This window comes from Artibeus jamaicensis, unplaced genomic scaffold (assembly GCF_021234435.1).
Source record: "Artibeus jamaicensis isolate MK-2021 breed Jamaican fruit bat unplaced genomic scaffold, CSHL_Jam_final contig_387, whole genome shotgun sequence".
Classification (NCBI taxonomy): domain Eukaryota; kingdom Metazoa; phylum Chordata; class Mammalia; order Chiroptera; family Phyllostomidae; genus Artibeus; species Artibeus jamaicensis.
In genome coordinates this window covers 34,988,322-35,009,203 of record NW_026521812.1, presented here as the reverse complement: position 1 = coordinate 35,009,203, position 20,882 = coordinate 34,988,322, and the positions used below count along the sequence as shown (strand labels likewise).

Below are 20,882 nucleotides of genomic sequence, written 5' to 3'. Positions count from 1 at the left end.
GCATCACAAGTACCCCTCTCCATTTTTCTTTCTAAAGGAATTACTAGCAGACGTCTCTGTAAAGGACAGAAGACAGGGAGACTGGCGGTGGCTGCTGGGGAACAGGGCGGTGTCCTGGAGCACAGGGGGGGCACCTGCTCTGGATCTGGGCACGTCACCCACTCAGAGCTGTCTCAGAGCCAGTGCTGTACGCTTCTGAATGTGAACGATTTAAAGAACAGTATGAAATTGCAATGTAATGTAGTTATAACTTTAATAGAAGAAGCATACTTGGAAATTATACTTAATATATGTAATTTCCAACTTGTAGAGCTTAATATTAAGTTAGGAACTGATTGCTCAAGTTTTGTTTCTTTCTATTATTTTTTGCTTGTTTTGCAATTCAGTAAATATTTATAATATGTATAATATATAATACATAATTATTATAATACATATATTAATATATAATATAAAATATATCATTTGGAAGCAAAACAATATAATCTTATAACAAAAGTCACTTTCTCATATCAGAGAAGTGGCAAATATACTTCAAGAACTTATCTTAGATATTTGGAACTCTGTCTTTTTCAAGACACAGGTATCAGAAAAAGAAGGTAAATGGTTTTCATTTCATTAGAAGAGGGAGATGAAGTTGTAAAGGAAGACACAGAAAGATAGTGATGGGCAGAATGGATATATGATAATGAATAAATATAAATAGATATATCATTTTATAGAAATAAATTTCTCATATCTAGAGCAAACTCCTGTCATATTTACTAGTTATTAGCATTATGGCCTTGCTATATGCTATGAAAATACGCAATATAATAAAGGGTTCTCATACCACAAAGTTTAAGACTAATCATAGAGATCAGCCACACAGAATTAGAAATTAAACAGTCATATAAATCTAAAATAGAAAAATATTTAATTTGGCAATGGGTAATACATAATTAAGTCTTTAAGAAAATTGATAAACATTTATTGGCAGACTTATGTGGTACAAGGAACTGTAGGTTTCCATTGTTAAGAAGCTTAAAAGCTATAAAAGGAAATCACAAATTATAATTAAAATCAGATAGTGTGTGATGATTCCATAGGGAAAGGGCAAGGTATTTATAAAAGGGCAAAATATTTATAACTACTCACAAGGAGAGATTATCTGACAGGGGATCAGTGGCATTTAATTCGAAATTGCAAATAAAAGCAAAATTTCCCCTGACTAAGACAAACTAGGTGGCATTGTAGGTGGAAAAAAGCAAGTGACAGAATAGGAGAATGGCACTGCCAGCAACACCTTCAGAATTTGGAAGACTAAGGTCACTGAAGAAGAAGGGAAGTATAGGATTAAGGTACAATAGGTAACTGTGAGAGGTCATGAGCATTTGTGTTTTCTGTTTATCTGGGGCAAAACGTTAAGTAATAGGATATCACAAAAATATCCATGGTGTGCTATCCATGGTGAAGGGGAGGCCAGAACCAGGCAGGAGGAGCCGGGGCTTCGAGTGTGCTAAATATGTGACTGGGGGAAAGTCAAAAGAGCCGAGGGTCCTGTCGTTGGGATTTAAACGCCAGCCTAAAAAGAAGGAAATTTTTATTGATAATTAGGAGCCTGAAGCTTTCTGAAAAATAAAGTGATACTGTGTTGCGTTATACAAAGCACATTTTGATTGCCGTGTGAAAAAGATGAATAGTAAAGAGAATGGTAAAGATGAAATATTAGGATGTTGGGAAGACAGAGTCCTAAGTCTTTTGAAATTACTATAAATGAAAGAATATGTTCAGATTTGTATCGCCCTTCAAGAAACCTTAAGAGGAAGTTTATTTTTATAAAACACTGCAACAGATAACATGATCATCTCTGAAGACTCTGCCCACTGCACTGATTACAAACTAACATTCTGGAGCAAGTCCTTGATTAAACAGCAGTCTGCCACTCCCTATGAGGCTGTCGGAACTTAACCCACCCTTCACCGTACTTTGGCTCCCTCACATAAAAAGTGTGTGCATATACCTTCTATATAAATGTAACTTAATATATAAATAGTGTAATAATTCTGTAAGAGTCTTTTTTCTCCTTTAAATTGTGTTGTAATGTCTACCTACCTAATTAAATAGGTTAGTAAAATCTTGCTTTAAGATTAAATGAATTAATATATATGAAGCTCTTAAAATAACTCTTCTCATCTATTAAGAATTAAAAAATAAAATAAAATCTATGACCTATTTCTCTGTTGAACTCCTTGAATCTCTCCCCTTTTAAATGATTTAAACTATACCTGACAGTTACTACTGCTCTGGCTCCTGAGCCCTGTATTTAATACAGACATTAACTTAATTTTAAAACCCATATTTTGGAGATGCAATTTAATTTGTCTTTGTATGAACTATCAGGTTACATATAACATAATTATATTGTTAAAAAACCCTCATAGACACAGAAAATCATATGGAAATTAACAGAGGGAAAGTGGGGCGGCGGAAACCGAAGAGAAGGGAGAACAAATGGTGACAGAATGAGACTTGACCTGGGGTGGTAAACACACAATACAGTCTACAGACAATGTATTATAAAATTGTACATCTGAAACCTATATAATTTTATTAACCAATGTCACCCCAATAAATTCAATTAGAAACCAAAAACATTGATGGTCAAGATATTTAAAAATGGGGAGAACAGCCTTGGTTGGGCGGCAGGAGCACCATCCCATGCACCAAAAGGTTGTGAATTCAGTCCTCAGTCAGAGCACATACCTAAGTTTCTGGTTTAACCTATAAGGCGGGTGCATATGGTAGGCAAACAACGGATGTTTTTCTCTCAAATTGATGACACTCTTTTTCTCTCTCTCCTTATCCTTCCTTCTCCTCCCCTTTTCTCTCTCTCTAAATCAATAAACATATTCTCAGGTGAAATTTTTTAAAAATAAATAAAAATACTGAGAACAAAAGATCACCAACAATCACACCAGTCTGACATTTAATGTGATATTTATGTTCCCACCTATTACTTTCTCTATGTGAATTTTGCATAGTTCTAAATATCAGTATGTACAGAATTTTATTCTTTTTCTTCATTCAAAATTTTTAATGGCACAATTTTAAAATCCTGTTAACACGGTGTTGATATTTTAAGTTCAATCAAGGTGATGCACTTAAATTTGGACATTTAAGTTGTTTCTAATATTTCAAATTATATAAAATGTTGGGTAGCATTATGTAAAAGGTTTTCTTTTACAGAACTATCTTTTTTAGGTAAATTAAGGATGAAAATACTGGCTTAAAGGATACTGAGCTATCTGTGGCCCATAAGATCTGTTTATTCACTCATTTTCATAAAAATTCTTTACTTTCCACACTCCTTATATTATTAATAAAAAGATAATAGCAAGCATTCATTGCTTATTTGCTATGCCCCAGATACTATTCTTAGGATTTTAACATACATTATTTCATTTGATTCTGACAAGAATCCTACCAGGGACATACTATTTTTATTAGCCCCAGTTTATACTTAAGGAAATTAAGGCTTAGAGAGATTGTCCTAGTTTATACACCTGGTATATTGTGAACCATAATTTTAAAACTCTGCAACTCCAACATCAGAACTATTAATTCTGTATGCATTTCATTATAAATACTATACATTATAAAGACTCACTTGTTATAATGAAAAGGGATGGTACAGATCACATACTACTTTTCTGTCAAAAAAAATGCATTGTTTTAAAAAATCCAATCAAGCAGAAATTTAAATATTAATGCTATCAAATTGAATAAATGTTTTGACTTATTGAATTGTGTATGTTACATGTCCATAAATTATATATTAGTAAAATGACAGACCTATTAATTTAATAAAAATATTAAGAAACTATGAGAAAAATTTCTTACAAAATGAGAAATGTATGATTATTTAAATGCCTCTTTACATGAAATCATAAAAAAATCTAAATCTTTGTTTTAATTCAGAAACTTAAAATTAAGCAACATAAACAATAGAAGCAGGTCACTTATCCATGTTCTAATATATGCACATGTCATATGCATTACAGCTTTAGATGTTTTAAAATTAGAATGACTACGCATTTTATATTGTATCATCCAAATCAGAATACTTCTGAAAGCAAGCAGAAGCCATGCTGATAAGTAAAAAAATTATCCCAGGCCAATTAGGCATATGGTCACACTACTTCAAATAAAGTTCCATCAATTGTTCTGTAACTAAAATCTGTTAGTCGAAGTATAGGACAAATTTTAGAAAGCAGTGGGGTGTGATAGGGAAATAATAAACAGGATCTTATGTTCACAACAAATTTTGTTCTTTATTAATATCCCTGAGTTTCAGTTTCTTCAGCGTCAAAAGAGAAAAAAGACAATACTTTTCACTTGTCATGATGTGTTACAGATTAAATGAGAAAATGAACATAATTGTTCAGTGTAAAATGCAAATTACTATATAAATCCAAGTTATACTACAAAGCTCCACACTTTGACAAATAAAATTCTAATTTTTAAAGAAAATCAAGTTATACAAAGTTTCCAAAAATTTCAAAATATAACTTTATTAGCCTTCTGGAAATATTTATCTATGTAAAATACAGGGGTAGGTTACAGTTGTGCATATGCAAAAACAGTTTATTCTTGCATTGTTATTTATTAATTAATGTTTTGTTTTCCATACAAATAACTGCAAACCTATGTTTGCACACCTCTGTATAATTCTGCTCTCAATTGTTTGAATGACTGAGCTTTTTATCTAAGAAAATGAATTGGCTAGTTTCATAAAAGTGACAACTTCCATGGAATTTTTTTAAATGACTTTTGACTGCACTTGGACAATAATAAATAATGTGGAAAAATGAAAATAACATTAGTCTAAAAAGTAAAATAGAAGCATGTTAACTACCTGGAATTATATGTTTTTAAATGACTATCAAAATATTTCTTCATAAAAGCACTATATTAAGGAATCAGACAGAAATTCAGCATATATTAGCCTTGAGAAATATTTAGTTTTCAAATTTGAGTTTTTTTCAAAATAACAAAAAAATTATATCAATTGATCAAAATTCTGATCAGTTTTCATAGTTGTTAATATTTCAAATTCTATTCTAAGAACATCACAATGGGCTGCCACTCTAGAAAGTGTCCAGATAAATCTGCCTTAAAATGGCCAACCACCCTCATTTGGCGAGGGACTCACTAGCATCATCTCCCAAACACTTGAGTTTTCCTCAATATGGGAATAGAATTTGTTTTCAAACTCTTAACAGGATTACTTAGGAGAAACAGGAGAAATACTATAAAGGCAGGCCTGGATGGATTCCAGGGCAAGTACTCTCAAAGAGATGCCAAGAAATTATGCCAAGGAGAGAAGTGATTTTGCAAATGAATACAGTGTCCTAGTTAAGCAGAAGGCATTTAATTCTTTTGTCAATATCACCAAGGTTAAAAAGTAAGAAAGTTATCTGATAAACAATTTACTCGACTTATAAAATGCAGACATACTCTTTCAGTTAAATGATAAGGAGGCATCTTTACTCCTTTAATCACATTTTCTTTAATGAACTCTTACTATTAATATCTAATTCCACCTATTCTAACACATAATTAATGTAGATGACAGTGAAGTAATTTTATTTTACTTTTAAGTACCTTAGTGTATTTTGCAGGTGACAATAATTTTGGTATTCAAATGAGGTCCCAATTCTTGAAATTGAAATAAATGAATGTGAACATTGATAATAGTAACACATTTAATGAGATGATTTTGATCATTTCGAAGACTTTTCTTCACTGTAAATGTATCTCTTAACTGCAGTTAAAGATTGCTTTTCTTGTTAAATTCTATACTTAGAAGTCTAGGACTAAAAAAGTTCCTGTTTATTTTTCTTAAGTAAATGTAGAAACCATAAGAGTTAAATTACATAAAATGAAGCAAAAAATACTATAAATTTTCTTTAGAACCTTTAAACATTAAAAGTGCAGGAACTTTAATACTATTTCCTAAACTTTTCATAGACAAAATTCATTGGGCACTTTTATATGTATCCCTGCTTTATTTCTGTTTCCCATTTTTAATTGCACTAAAGTTTCACATCCCATTTTCACATCAGTTGAGATCTTCATATTAGTAATACCAACAGCAGACTGCCTTTATAGCTAAGATGTCACAGTACGTTCTCACGAGAGCTATTGTTGAATCCACTACCATTTTCAAATAACTGTTGTTAGCCTCTAGGCAATGAGAACCTTGCCTTTCATTAAACTGATGAGTTAACTAAGAATATTTCTATACTTACCCAGTACAATAGCATTCTGCCTACTAACAGTGATAAATCTTCAGATTTTGATTCCCACATACATGGAACCTGAAGGACATTTTACTCTGTAAGAAATATGCCAGGGGTAGAAAGAGGAAGAGGACAGTGGGTAGACAGGTTCGACTCCCTCAGGGAGCGTAAAAGAAGGCTGCCAAACTTTCCTATGGGGTCTGAACCTGTGGCATGTCCACTTATTTTGCACACAGCTCCACAACGTCAGCTGTGGAGAGAATGATAATTGAGGGCTGAATCATAAGTATTTTATATGCTAGTGACCATCCACATGAAGCATTTAACTCCTCAACCAGGACAGAAAAATATGTTTGCTAAGTTACTCCATCTAAATAATCCATCCAGTAGAAATATAATGTGAGCCACATATGAAAATCTAAAACTTCTAGGAGCCACATTGAAAGGGTAAAAAGAAATGGCTGAAATTAATTTTAATATTGTATTTTATCAAACCCAATTTATCTTTAAAAATTATTAATGATGTATTTTTGAAAAACATTCTTTTTTGTTTTTTGTACTAAATCTTTGAGATCCAGAGTGTAATTTATTCTTACAGCACATCTTGATTTTGAATAGCCAGTTTTCAAAACCTAAAGAGGTGCTGGCTGCCATACTGGACAACATAGATTTAAATATTTTTGATTATTATTTCTTTAAGTATTCTACTAGAAAGAGATTTTTTGGGGGAAGTAATATGATTTGTATACCAAATTAGTATTAGCATGACATTTAAGTTCAGCACTGAAACAGAATATTTGCTAGGGTTCTCCTTGCTTTGTGTTGGAATAAAGAACAATATTGTTAAATCAGAATGCCCTGAGTCTGAATCAAAGCTAAAACGAGCATTACTTACTAAAGCAAGCCACACACCCTTGACAGCCCCGAGTTTTCATTCTGTATGACAGACATGATGTAACATCTCCCCTCACTAAATAAACCAGCAATGAAGCACATGGAGGAGTATCTGCACACACTGTTATCCCCTCAATTTAATTATAGTAACTACTGTTAGTTACAGTCCCCTCTGAATTAACTAATATATGCAAATATTAACATTATGCTGCTGGCTAGGAGTAAAACAATGCATAAAAGTTATTTTTTGAAATGTATCTATCATGTTTTATAAGTTATATGTTAAGAGAGATGTGATACAATCCTAAGAAATGTTTTAAGATAGGTATATGTGACATAGTTTTAAATAAGAAAATAAATACTGGTCAATAATTATGACCACATAAGGTTAAGTAATAGAAAATCCAGTTTTACGAAACATAAGGTTTACTGATTCATAGGCTACTACTGTTTCAAAACAAATAGACAATGTCCAGCTGAGGTATTATGATAACTAAAACTTTACTCTGGCCCACGTTCATAAATATGTGGTCTGCTATCACATAAACTTATCAGGAAAACACTCATTTTATTATTTATTCCAGAAAAGAAATATGGCTTTGGCAGAAGTAACCTCAGAGATTCAGTAAGTGAAATGTGATGATTTTGTATCAAAATTTTGGTATTTACAAAAAATGTTTCCAAACGTCTGCAAATGTATTTGTACTTGTCCTGTCAGCAGAACTCTTGTCAGCAAGCCCCTTAACCTATTTTTTTTGTGCTACTCACAAGTCCAGATGATTTGGGTTTCAAAACAGAAGGAGTCACGTACCATCAAATTCTGATCAATGTCACTTCAGTTTCCTCTCTTAAATCTCATAGCTCAAGGTGCAACTGTTGACTGCTATGTCAAGCATAAGGCAAATGAACTTTTAGTAACAAATACCATTATTGCCCATATTTATTACGTAGCCTTAATACAGATATCACAGTGGGGAATCATTGATAAGTTTAATAGAGAGTTTGTTTATGATCAACTCAATCAGGCTGCTGGTACAGAGAAGACTCACACGTTCAAATAATTATTATTACTTAAAGACCTTGATACTGAAATAGAAAAAAGTGCAAAGTAGAATTTTAATGGCACATATTACTTACGTTCACAAGTGTCCCCTTTTTGCTGGTAGCCTGCTTTGCAGATACACTTTCCAATGGGCACTAACCATTCTCCTTCTGCACTGCAGTGCATCCTGGGGGAGTTTTCCGCCTCTTCCTCTGCACTGCTGACACATGTCCCTCGAACCTCGACTAAAGAGGAAAATTCTGAACCAGTCACTGTATCTGGAAAGATAGCTAAGTTCTCAATAATGGACCAGCACTTCTTGTAGTACACTTTGACAGAAACCAAAGCTATGCAAGCCCCTACATCCTGAAAGGCAAGATAGAATCCCTTTTTGGACAAAGGTCCAATCTCTCTCACCTCAGTGTTAAGCTTCATCTTTCTTTCACCAAGGTCACCTTGAGTAAAACTTTCATCTGCAGCAATGGTGTCTATTTTTACATAGAGGTTTTCTCTTATATTCCTGCCAGTGTCGTAGTCTGTTTCATAATAGTACAAATTAAAGGTTTCCTTGCAAGTTCCCAGTACTCCAGGAAGACTGTTACAATCCCTCAGGGTGAATTTCAATTCTACAAAAATCCTTTGTGCGTTGCCTTTCGAAATCCAGTTAGTCCGCAGCCAGTTGTTTTGGTTGGGCTCCATGACCTGGCATACCTGGTATGTTCGGATAGGAGTGTAGTTCTCATCCAAACCACTAATTTCTTCCCACTGTAAAATTAAATAAAGGTCATCAGTCATTCAGCAAAAAATAATGTTTTGATTTCAACAGTGCAAGAGGAATCTTTTATAGTTCAAATGTGTACCTTTGAAAGAGATGGGTCCCTACCGTGACTTAACACGGTAACCTGAGAATACCGCATTCTCACTTCAGCTTAGAACGTGTGGTGGAGCATCATCGAGGGTGCTCGCATTGTTTCTGCATGCAATAAATACTTAAACTTGTTTACTAGATCTTTGCCGGTATATTATATTAGTGTTTCTTTTTAACATGTTTGCTTACATTTGTAGTCTCCATTGAGATTATAATATTTATGGACTAAAGTGCACAACGCAATTACTTATATTCTAGTTAAATGTATCCATACATATGGATGCATGGCAGAATTTCTTATAACTCAGTTGACATTTTAAGTGTAAATGTTGTATTTAAACTTAGAAAGTACCTAAAAACATAGGGAAGAAAATGCCAAGAGTACTCTGTAACATAAAAGCATTCTGCTGTATGTTGATACTCATAGTGCAAACTCTTTTACAATCTTTTCAAAATGAGACATAAGAGAGTAACATTTTACAGAGCTATTTATTTATTGCAATGGTATCAATAATATTGTACATAAATCCACATAACTATAAAAATATTTGTATGAAAGTATGATTCATCTTTTTAAATAAATTGCTTTCAATAGAAAATCAAATATATATGGCAAACCAGCACCCTGAATCATATTTCAGTAATAAGCTTTCTGACAGGAAAAATTTCAGATATTTCAAAATGCCCATTCTTATGCTGATACAATGCATGCAATAGCAAACTCATATTGCATCTATGCACAAAAAAAGGAAAATAAGTTTAGCAGTTCTGGCAACAATTGAAAGATTATTATATTATCTATAATATTACCTATAATTGCTATCAGCAATTAAAGTCATTACACCTAAAATAAGTTGTTTATGTCTTTCTTTACCACTGTTACAAAATTACCGACTCTATATTTATGTTGCCTTCTTGGTGAAATTGTCATCTACTTTCCCTCATTTCTCCAATATGAAATGCCAGTATAAAAATATATTATTGAAGTCCAAGGTCAGATAGCATGCAATATTTAAACTATTATTTCAAGAAAAGCAGATGGGAAAATAAACTAATAATCATGTGCTAATGATTTGTATCTATAAAACTTGACCAAGAATGAATTTATTTAAATGCTCTATGAAGTATTAGTATCTATTTCAAAACTGTTTCTTAGCAAACCAACAAAACTGACAAATTACTAATATATTATATTTAAGAAAATTCTTGCATGATGTTACATAATTGCTACAATTTTATTACACATACCATTAAAGGTCCTCAACTACAGCAAGGAAACCATTATTATGCGCAATTTTCACTCAACACAACTTGAGTTTGTGACTAGTTCGCGTCTTGCACATATTCCCTTTGTTTCCATCAGCTGCTTAGAATCTGTTTGAATGGCACTTAACCAAATAAACTCAAAGTCCTCCATTTAAAGAGGTAGATTTTAGTCTCTTAAAATGATTGAAATTAGTAAAAGAAGTAAAACTGGTAATGGCATCTCCGAAAAAAAATAAAAAGTTCCAAGGATAAATGTGCTCTTTTTAATAATTTTCCAGTTTGAGGAAACCAAGGCTAATTATTACAAAGGGTTATATCTCAAGATTTCCTTTTGTCTAATGTTAAAAACAATTACATTACTTTGGTCTATCTATAAAAAAATCAACTTTACTAAGATATAAATCCCACTTAATTTTCATTTTTATTAAAAAATTTACTCCTGAGGGGAAATACTGAAACAACTATGTATAGATAACAAATAGTGAGATACATAAATGTATTTAACACAATTCTTGTTTTATTAGTTCACTTTCTGAGAGGCTGGGGTGATTGCTACAAATTATACCAGTAGGGAAAAAGTGTTAATTCAGATACTGTGCTTTTATAGTTCACTTATAAAAATAGTTTTGGGAAATTTGTATCTTAATAACAATTTACTTCCAGTTAGATATTTAATCACATTAGCCAATCCATTTCATATATAGAAAACAACATTAATCATCATTTTCTAATATTATCTGTTGATTCCTTCAGAAATGCAGGGTTAACTGTATTCAGATACTTTGGACTGAAAAAACGCCCATTTGAGTCCAGGGTAACACAGACGGTCATAATTTATCATTTTGTATATTACATGGATGAAATACTATAATCATATATCAGTTTACTTCTCCTTAGAGATAAAACCACCCCCTATCTTTATTTGTTTTAATTGATGGATGGTAGAAAATAGGCTATATCTGTCATTGGCAAGAAAGGTGTTTCATTTTTTATTGTAAATGTCTTCCTGTAACTATATTATTTCACTCATGGAAAACTTCCATTTGTAAGAAAAGTATTGATGCCTACCTCAGACTTTGCGTACTTTTTATACTTACCCTATAAAACATTTGTTACTTTTCATAACTTATTCTGACCAACACAGGAAACTACAGTATGATTTTAAGCAATCTCTCAAATATTAACTGAGTGAAAAATCTGAATATTTTAAGCAGGTTTTCATAACTTGCATTTTGCATTCTTAAAGTGACTTCTACTTCATGACATTGACTTTATGATATTCTTATACTTAACAATCCCTTTTGGACTTTCACTCTTCTCTTTGCAAAATTTGTTATACTTCTTATATCCTCACTTATACTTCATGCACTTTGATTTAGATTTCTTACTGGGCTAAAGATTAACTCAAGTAACAATGGAGTATGTTTTCCTTTTCAGATCCCTCTTTCTTAAGAGGGAATGAAGTATGTGCCTTCTTTCACAATTAAAAAACCAGAACATAAAGATGTTGACCTAAATTTAAGTAATATATCTTCCCTGATATATGAAACATATGGTAAAACACTGGTGTGGGAAGATTACTTATATTTTTACAGATTTTTATTTGAATGATTTCACTCATACTTACTGTAACATATTTATTTTTAATGTAATATGTGTATATTCTGCCACCACTTCTGATTAATAACAGCAGATACTACATGATATAAATTTGGAGATTCTAAATAATATTTGATAGCAAATTGTATGCTAAAATAGTGAGCCAATTACATTTTAGCTACCTTTTAAAGTATTTTTTGAATGATGCCAAAACTGTTCTTAAAAGAAGAAAAACAGATTACATTCTGTTTTAAAGAATGCACACAACCTACCTGGTTATTATAGTAAAGAAGTATAAAGCAACTTGAGAGGTTTAAGGGAGTCTGTGGAAGGACTGTTCCCTGTAATTAGTTAGAATTTACAGCCTGGATCCTGAGGTATGATTCCACTCACAGTAAGAACTCATAATATTATGGTTACAGAGTTTTTTAAATCCATGTCCCCAAGCACTAACTACACCTCCTTCTCTACTTCATGAATTCAATGTCTCATGACAAACACAACAAAATACTGAGTGACATATTTGGAATTATGATAAAACTCTTCAAATATAAGAAGATGAATAACTCCACTGTAGAGAGAGGGAAAATTTTTGTGTTTTACTTTAAAATAGAAAGTGTGATATTTTATAAGAAGCACTTACCCCATTAGGTGGATAGGAAATCCATTCCAGCTCTGTCTGTTGTGCTTTAGAATCCAGCAGTAGAACTGAAAAAAAAAAAGTTTTATTTCCAAATGTTACATGAACATTTTAAACACATTTTAAAAGTTATTAAAGTGAATCTAATTATATATATTATCACTTTATGACTTAAGGTATATGCAATCATGTATATACATGAATGGTGAAACAAATACCTACCTGAAACAAGTAAGTATATTACTCCACTTTGGGAGAAAATAGATACCACCTTATATTTGGTATTTTTAAATAAAATACTAAAGTAAATTTAAAAACCCAAAAGTAACATGAAAGTGAGGGTAAAAATTGCTATGTGATGTCAGTGTTTCTACAATAATTGTATCATTATAAAGCTTTTGTAAACCCTGAGCCCCGCAAATTTTGTCAAAGAAGATAATGAAAACATAATAAAGTATAATTCTACAGTACTCTCAAGATAGTCATCAATTTATAATATTCTGCCGTATTTCCCATCATCTTTTGAGAACTGGATTTTTTTTTGAAACTTTTCACACACAGTGTCTTCTGTGAATCCAAAATGAATGTGATTTAAAACTTTATTAAGCTGTGCTATCCTGAGAAAAATAAACTGTTATTTGCAAGGAATACCGAGCTAGACATCTGCTTTCAATATTTCTGCTTTCTTCATTTCCAAACGTTTCGAAGCATTAACTAATTCTGAAAATGGTGTAAATCAACTCTGACTTGACTATGTTTCTGCCTTGCTTTTTAAAACCAGTTGCATCAGACTTCTATGTATCAAAAATCTCAATACAATGTATGTAAATGTATATAAATGTAATGAATGTTCCTGATAGTATTAATAGAACATATTCAAATGCCAAAAAACATACTTCCAATTTGATCTATTTTATTGCTTTTTAAGACAATTACCCCCCTAAAGAATTCACTGTTTTCTCAAACTGGTTTGTTACCTGAGTCTTTTTTCTTTAAACTATTTTTGACTCTACAGCATGTAGAAATGTATCAGTTTTTCCAGAAATAACAATGAGTGTATTTTTGAGTATGTAAGTATGATTAACGTCAACCTCAGCAAAATGTTAAAACTCACACTTTAATAAAAATACATGCTTACAGGAACTTTTAAATAATCACTAGAGTGGAAAAAAACCTGAGTATTTTAAATGAAATGAAAATGTTATGCTTAGAAAACAAAAGAGCACATTGATATGTTCAGCTTTCCCGCACCCGTCAAGGTTTATTTCCTGCAACTTAACAAGGTAGATATAGATAGACGCTTTTTTGAAAAAGCGGTTTGCACTTAAGACTGTAGGGGGGGACCATGACAACACAAACCTTGGTGACAAATACTTGACTCTCTTCCAAATGAGGAGAAAAAAAAACCGCACATAAGTACAAGTTGTATTTCACACTTGGAACATCAATAAGTCATTGGCCTAGTGAATTTATATGAAGTAATTTGTTTTAATTTATTGATTTGAGAGAGAGGAAAGGAGAGAGGGAGGGGGAAGAAGGGGTAAAGGGGAAGAGATATCAATTTGTTCCACTTCTTGATGTATTTATTGTTCGCTTCTTGTATGTGTCCTCACAGGGATGGAACTCCGCGCCTATGATCACGACGCTCTAACCAACTGAGCTACCCAGCCTGGGCCTTAAGTATTTTTCAAAGTTTATTTTGTTTCTGTCCTCAACAATAGACAGGAAGCACGGGGAAACAATGTGGATGCAGATACTCTTCTTCTGAGATGATTTACTCTATTTTTTTTTTTTTTGTCTTTTGCATTGGCATGACGAGAGACAAGTTGGTGTTAAGCACAGGTGACCTTCTCGGGTCGTTTCTGAGGATGAAACGAGCACTGCGGACTGTTTATTGCCATCCTGTTATCCCTCAGCACAGCCCGGGGTGGGAGCGTGGACCACGGGGCGATGAGGGCAAACAAGTTGAGAAATAAACAAAAACAAAACAGAAACCTCCTCCCGAACCTTTTATCAGAAGCAGCTCTAAAGTGATCCGTTTGCCACGCTCCCAGCCGTCTGCTCCGTGGATACACCCGCGGGTGAGCGCCTTTGCCTTCCAGCTCTGAACCCGCGGCGCCACCCTCCCTCAGTGCCCGCGGATGCGGACACGGGCGTCCTCCCGCGACCCGCTGGTGCCTGGACCCGGCCTCCGCGACTCGGCCCCTTCTTCGGGGCCAGGTAAGGGCTAAGGGTGCGAGATGGGCGCGCTCCGCGGAGCCAGCGCAGGGCCGCGGGGCAAGCAGGGGGCAGCTGCGGGCAGCGGTGGGCAGCCAGGGCCGGGGCGGGGCCGCCGGCGGGGCGGGGCGGGGGCTGCCAGACGGGCGTGCCCGCAGCACCGAGCATCCATTAGGTCTCCGCCAGACCTGGGCACTCCAGGGAACCGGTGGCGCCCTTACTCCAGAAAGAGACGGGAGGAGGAGAGAGGCTTTCGGGAAGCGTCTCCAGGAGGGAAGGGCGACGGCAGCTTTTACGAAAAGGAGAGAAACAGCAGCTGCACTTGCGCCTGCAAGCATCAAACTCTGATTTAGACCCTGGCTCGCGAGAGCGGGAACTGACCACCGGAGTTAAAGAGCACGGGGAAGTGAACAGTGGGGAGGCCCCTCACCTTCCTTCAACCGTCCCATCCAACCCGGAGGCCGGGCACTGCTCCAGCATCCCCAGCGCCCGCTAGTAACTGCCCCGGTCAGGCCTCGCGGAGCTCGCTGGCTTCCAGATTTGCAGCTCCAGATCGCCGCTGCGCGTTGGGAGAGTTGCCACAGAGAAGCGGGGCGCATTCGCCACCCCGCCCACATTTTAAATATCTCACTTCAGCTTTTACAGAATTCAGCCTCCCAGAATCAGAATCCTCCCCACGAAGGCTGCACCCAGAAGAAAAAGGCGAGCGCGCGAGCCGGCCTGCTGCGGGAACCTCTCCCCCTAGTGATGCAGTTATTTATAGCTCAAACTCCCGCCCGGGTCAGCCCGAGCGCGAGCGCCAGGCTTCGCCGCCGCCGCGGTGCAAACTTTCCGCAACTCCCGCTATTCCAGAGCAATCGGGATGACGTTCCAGGACTGTATGTTCCTAATCGCACGAGAGGAGAAATGTGGGGTTCGGCGTGTTTGGGTGTGTGTTTCTAGCAGACATCGGTTAGGCTGCAAACGGGTAACGGACAGTTCGGAGTCATGATGTTCCCTGAATGGGTTCCGCGTCTACAGTGGTTGCAGATGTGGAACTGGGGTCAGAAGGTCAGGCTGGATCGCGAAGTAGGACAAGACATTGGGTTGGGGCGGTCTGTGTGAACGAAGAGACGCGTACGAAGAGAACTTTGGGGGGAAACCAGACACTAAATCACTAAGTTTTAAGGGATAAATGAAGCGAAGGCCGATTTGTAGCCCCCGCCCCCAGTACCACTGCGACCTAAATCTGATATCAGTTTCCTCTCCGTCCTCCACAGTTTAGGGACAAATAATGATCAGTATTCGGCTTTTAAATATCGGAAAATCAACCTTAGACTTAACAAGCCTAGAAGACACGAGGTGGGGTGGGGAATAAATTGCCACTGCTCAGAGCAAGACGTTTCCATTGACAGGATTTCTTTTTCCCCAGCTCCAACTACAGGCACCGAAAGGTATTTTACCTTCTGTCAGTGGTTCAAAGGAGAAGAAAAAAATAACCATATACATAGCAGCGTATGTGGTTACCCAAGTGGAACCTGCTCTCTTCTTCCACAGCTAGCCCTCAGGGTCCAGGTCTTCAGCAGGGTTTGACCCCTCGGACTGAACCGCCGGACTTGCGGCAGATGTTTAGGGACTTGCAATCGCCTAGGCGGCAGCGCGTTATCAGGGTCACAGCCCCAGCCCTACCCCTGCCTTCCCGGCTGGGCAGAGCCCTCTAGGCTCCCCCAGCCCCGGGCGGTCTGGACCGGCGCGCAGCGCACGCAGAAGAGAGGCGTCCCCGACCGCTGGGCGCGCGTCCCTGGTCCGCTTCACCTCGGCGGCGTTATTGTTCCGCGCCGGCGGCCGAGCGCCAACCGCAGGCCCGCTCCTCCTCCTCGGATGCAGTGAGCACTTCATTAGTAACCCGAGCTTTCGGAGCTCCCACGAGTCACGGCCCCTGGTGGAAGGCTCAGCACTTCAGCCGCTCGCTCGCTTGCTCGCTCTCGGGCTGGCTGGGACACTAGAGGCTGCACTCCCCAGTCTCCGACTAACTCCGGCCGCAGCTTAACCCTCGGGAAGCAGACCCAGAGAGGAGGAAGGAGAGAGGTCTAGAAAGAGGAAGACATCTGACTCGCCGCGGGTCCTGTAGGACGATCACGCCGGTCGGACCCCGCCACCCCACCCCACCGCCCTCCATAGCTGCTCACGCCCTCCAGACTGCCCGCGCCAAAAATTCTGCTCCATTCGGGCCGACAGCCCTGGGTGTGGGGGTGCAGGAGGCTGTGGACGCAGCCCCACTCGCCACCAGCCCGCCCGGGGCAGCTCGAGCGGCGAGGGGGCGGGGAGCCAGCGGGGAGGGTCGCCCTTCGCCGGAGGCGCGGCCGGCAGCCCCGCGGAGGAGACCGCTCCTGCAGGTAGACAGCTAAATAAATAAGTCAGAACAAACTTTGCTTTTCTATCACCTTACCTTCCTTTGCAGCCTGCGCCTCCCCGGTGTGTGCAAAACGGAAAAGCCAGATGTAGCATAAAACAATCCATGAAGGGTGCCGAGTTTGAAAAACCATGGTGCATGAGCAGGTTTTATTTTATGTCTCAGTTGAGTCGTAGCTTTTTAAATGCTGTTTGATCCAAAGTGGGTTCTTTTTTATTGCTCTCCTCGCATCGATTCCCCTTCTCGATCTCCGGGCAGCGGCTGTACGTTTAGCTTTTTAAAATTTCACCCCCCTCCCCTCCAGTTCCTTCGCACTGTGTTCACTGCCTGCAAGTCTCCGACTGCAGACCCGCCGCTTGCTCCACACTCGAATAATATCAATTTGGGGGGGTGAGGGCGGGACTCCGAGTGGAGAGCCTCCGCCACTCGGACTGAGTGGCAGGCGCAGCCGGCCTGCCAGGCAGCGATTCCCAGGGCCGAGGGGCGGGTCCCCGAGAAAAGGCCGCCCTGGCCGCGGGGGCGGGATTCGCGGAGCGGGCCAATGGGCGGTGAGCGGAGTCAAGTTGCGGGTCCAGGATTCCCTCCAGGTTCTCGGTTCCTACAGCGCGTGGGATGCTGAGGGAGGGAGGACATGGATGGCAGCTGAGGTGCCTGTCGCCGTGGGCACTCTGGTTTGTAGCAATGCCAAGCTTTTGTGGAGCAGAATCAAGCCGAGGATAAGGCTCCCAATTTGCAGTTTCCTGTATAGCTTTACTCCTCCACGTCTTGTAGAAACTAGAGGCAATGCAAGCCGTGTTTCAGCTACCAAGCACTGAGCCGGGACAGTGAAAAGAGCTGCGCCTTTAAGTCAAGTGTCTTTTACTTTTTTTGTTGTTACAACCTCCGCGGGTCGGATAACTGTTCTTTTCCTTTCTTGAATAGTTTCTACTTTTCTTTTTGTTAATCCAACAGCAGTCAACTCTAAGCTCCACCCAGCATAGTCCCTAGAAGAATAAAATAACGATATGTATTATGTTCAAACAGTGTTTCCAAGAGTTTGCAACAAGCTCTGGCAAAAGAAACAGAATAAAAGGGAATAGAGAAAGGAAGTCTTTTGTTTTATGGGTCCCCTTTACCCCGCCTGGTCTTTTCACAATAGTTTGTTGGTTGCAGTAAAACATTCAGACAACCTTCAGATAATTCCGTATCACTTTTTTAAACACGTTTATCATTTTCGGAGGTTTTTCCTTGGATTTCTCCACTTTGATCGTTACCCATTTCCCTGCATAAGTTACATTTAATTTTAAAGAATGCTGCTATGAATTAAGCTTATAAAGTAAATGTCTTTCGCAAATACCAACTACTTTCCCATAAGTATTAAATAATCTCTGAAAGGGAAACTGAGAATAAAAGGTATAACCAACATCTCCAGTTGAATTCAGCCAAATGAAATGTCCGGGACGACTATGTAGAGGGAAATTCGTTTACAGTTAGGCAATTTTGGACTCTGCAGTTCAGGAGGTGAGGAATAACATAAGAACTTTAAAACATTAATTGCTAAATCATCGATTTCAAAGGTCATGCAGGGTAACGTTATTACATATTTAAGATTAGCTTTATTTTATTCTTGCCCTCTATTGTTCCTTTTAAAAGAATATCTGTCATTCATAATTTATCTGTATTAATGATAGGCACAAAGTTTGATCTCACCTATGATTCCAAATTTTTCCTATCTGGAAGTATAAAGTAAATCAGGTTGTTTCTGGTATTTTTGGTAAAAACTTTTCAGAAATGACAACCACAGATTTTTAAATTTTATTTTATGGTAAATTGGCTCCTAGAGTTTTTATTTGCTTAATGCAATTATAAAAGAAAAGAGAGAGAGAGAAATGCTATCTCCTTTGCCTTTAACCTCTCTCTGGTTCCATAGAGTTGTAGAGTTTCCTCACCCCCCCCTTAAATATTACTTGTTCCTAGCCATTACACAAATTAAATATTTTGGAAAGCATAGCTAAAAACACCCTAAGTGCCTTTAGGTGCAAAGAAATGATGCAAAGGAAATGTGAAGTGCTTAAGACATTAACCTTGAAAAGAAACCAAAAAACAAAAACTAGAGTACACTTGTTACAGAGATCAAGCAGTATTTATACTAACAGATGCTTTCGGAGTAAAAATTGTAAGGTAAAACATTAGAATTAAAAACATATATCCCCACTTGTAGTCTATAAAACTATTAATCTCAGACCCCTAAAATCACGAATATTAAACCACTTCTAATAGTGAAAATTAATTCGCCAGGATTTCAGCACTTTCCCCAGGGTCTCATCCCCACTTCTTAGAATGACACCAAGCTAGCCTTTAAAGTTGAAAATATTCCTTTCATCTATTGAATGACTAATACTGAGTGATGTGAATACAAATACCTTTCCATTAAATCAGGAAACCGAAGCAGTAACATCCTTCACTCTGATGAGCATAGGTGGTGTAGGGAGGTCCCTCACTGTGTGCTTTCCCTGTCAAACATAGGGGCCTGTGCAGCCTCGCTTTTATTTTTAGAGACAAGGTGCTTCACATTATATGCACATGTGCCAGGCTGCTGACAGTTCAGAGTTGCACAGTGATGCTCATTTTAAGTTTCCCCACCTTCCCTTCTTCTCCTCCACCTTCTCCTCCTTTTTCTTTTTTTTTCTTTTGGTATTTAGGTACTGCATATTGATAAAGAAGTCATGGCATTTAAATCAAAGTGAGTGATTTAGTCAAGAAGAGAATGTTAATTGCTCAGTATTATATAGCATATATTTTAGTATGTAAATTGGTATTCGACTGTATTTTACTAGCAGCAAAGCATATAAATCTAGTTGAACATGAAGCATTGAAATAAAAAATAATCAGTTTGTGAAACTTTCATATGTTAAGATAATATTTGAAAATTAATTACTTTATATAGCTTTTCAATAGTCTATTTGAGCTTCATATGCATGATATTTGCATATTATCTCTTTTTAAAGAAAATTGTCATAAGTGTCATAAATGTATGTGTGTATATAAAATGAGTTAGACAAGAAGTCATTTTCTCAGCAAAATCAAATGGGTATATAGTCAACACATGTCAAAGCAGAGCTTGTGAAAACTATTTCTTAATTTTACGTATTCATTACACAATGCAATTGATAGATATATTTAGCTAATTTTAAATAAATGGAAAAAAGATTGAAACTTTAATATTTCCATTTATATCCCCTCTTTTGAAACATCTATCATAAATGTATAGTAAAAAGATAAAAAATGCCTACTTTCAGATACAAAGATAATACACCAAGTTTTTGTGTACCATGTTATTTTTATCTAGTTATTCACTAATAATCCCATATAACTGTACATATATAAAAATAAAATGTGCAAATTTAAGACATATCAAATGAGGATACAGAAGTTATTTTCTTTTAATTTGTTTCAATACTAACCTTTACCTCATTGTTTGTCTCTGGGAGACATTCTTTTATTTTAAGAGAGACATGGATTCTTAGTAGTATTAAATGATAAAGACTCAGGAATAAGTTCCATGAATATTTAAATAAAAGCCTTTGTGTATGTGTGCATGTGTGTGTGTGGTAAAGGAGACTTTAGAAAGTAGAGGAACAGCCTGAGACTTTAGTAGTTACAAATCTAAGGTGCCAAACTAAATACTGAACAACAGTAAT

General features: G+C 37.0%; 1 protein-coding gene across 5 annotated transcripts in view; it reads right to left on the bottom strand.

The window, feature by feature from the left end:
- The window catches only part of EPHA7 (EPH receptor A7), a 170,051-nt gene extending 152,438 nt beyond the window's left edge, over positions 1–17,613 (bottom strand). For 2 of the 5 annotated variants that reach the window (XM_037162103.2, XM_037162104.2), the window contains exons 1-3: positions 17,239–17,613; positions 12,597–12,661; positions 8,316–8,985 (exon numbers count right to left, since the gene is read on the bottom strand). In XM_037162103.2, coding sequence (XP_037017998.1) covers positions 8,316–8,985; positions 12,597–12,661; positions 17,239–17,335 — 832 coding nt within the window. In that variant the 5' untranslated portion in view covers positions 17,336–17,613. The remainder of the gene's footprint in view (positions 1–8,315; positions 8,986–12,596; positions 12,662–17,238) is intronic. The other 3 variants (XM_037162101.2, XM_037162102.2, XM_037162105.2) reach the window with 2 other exon arrangements.
- Between the last annotated feature and the right edge of the window lie 3,269 nt (positions 17,614–20,882).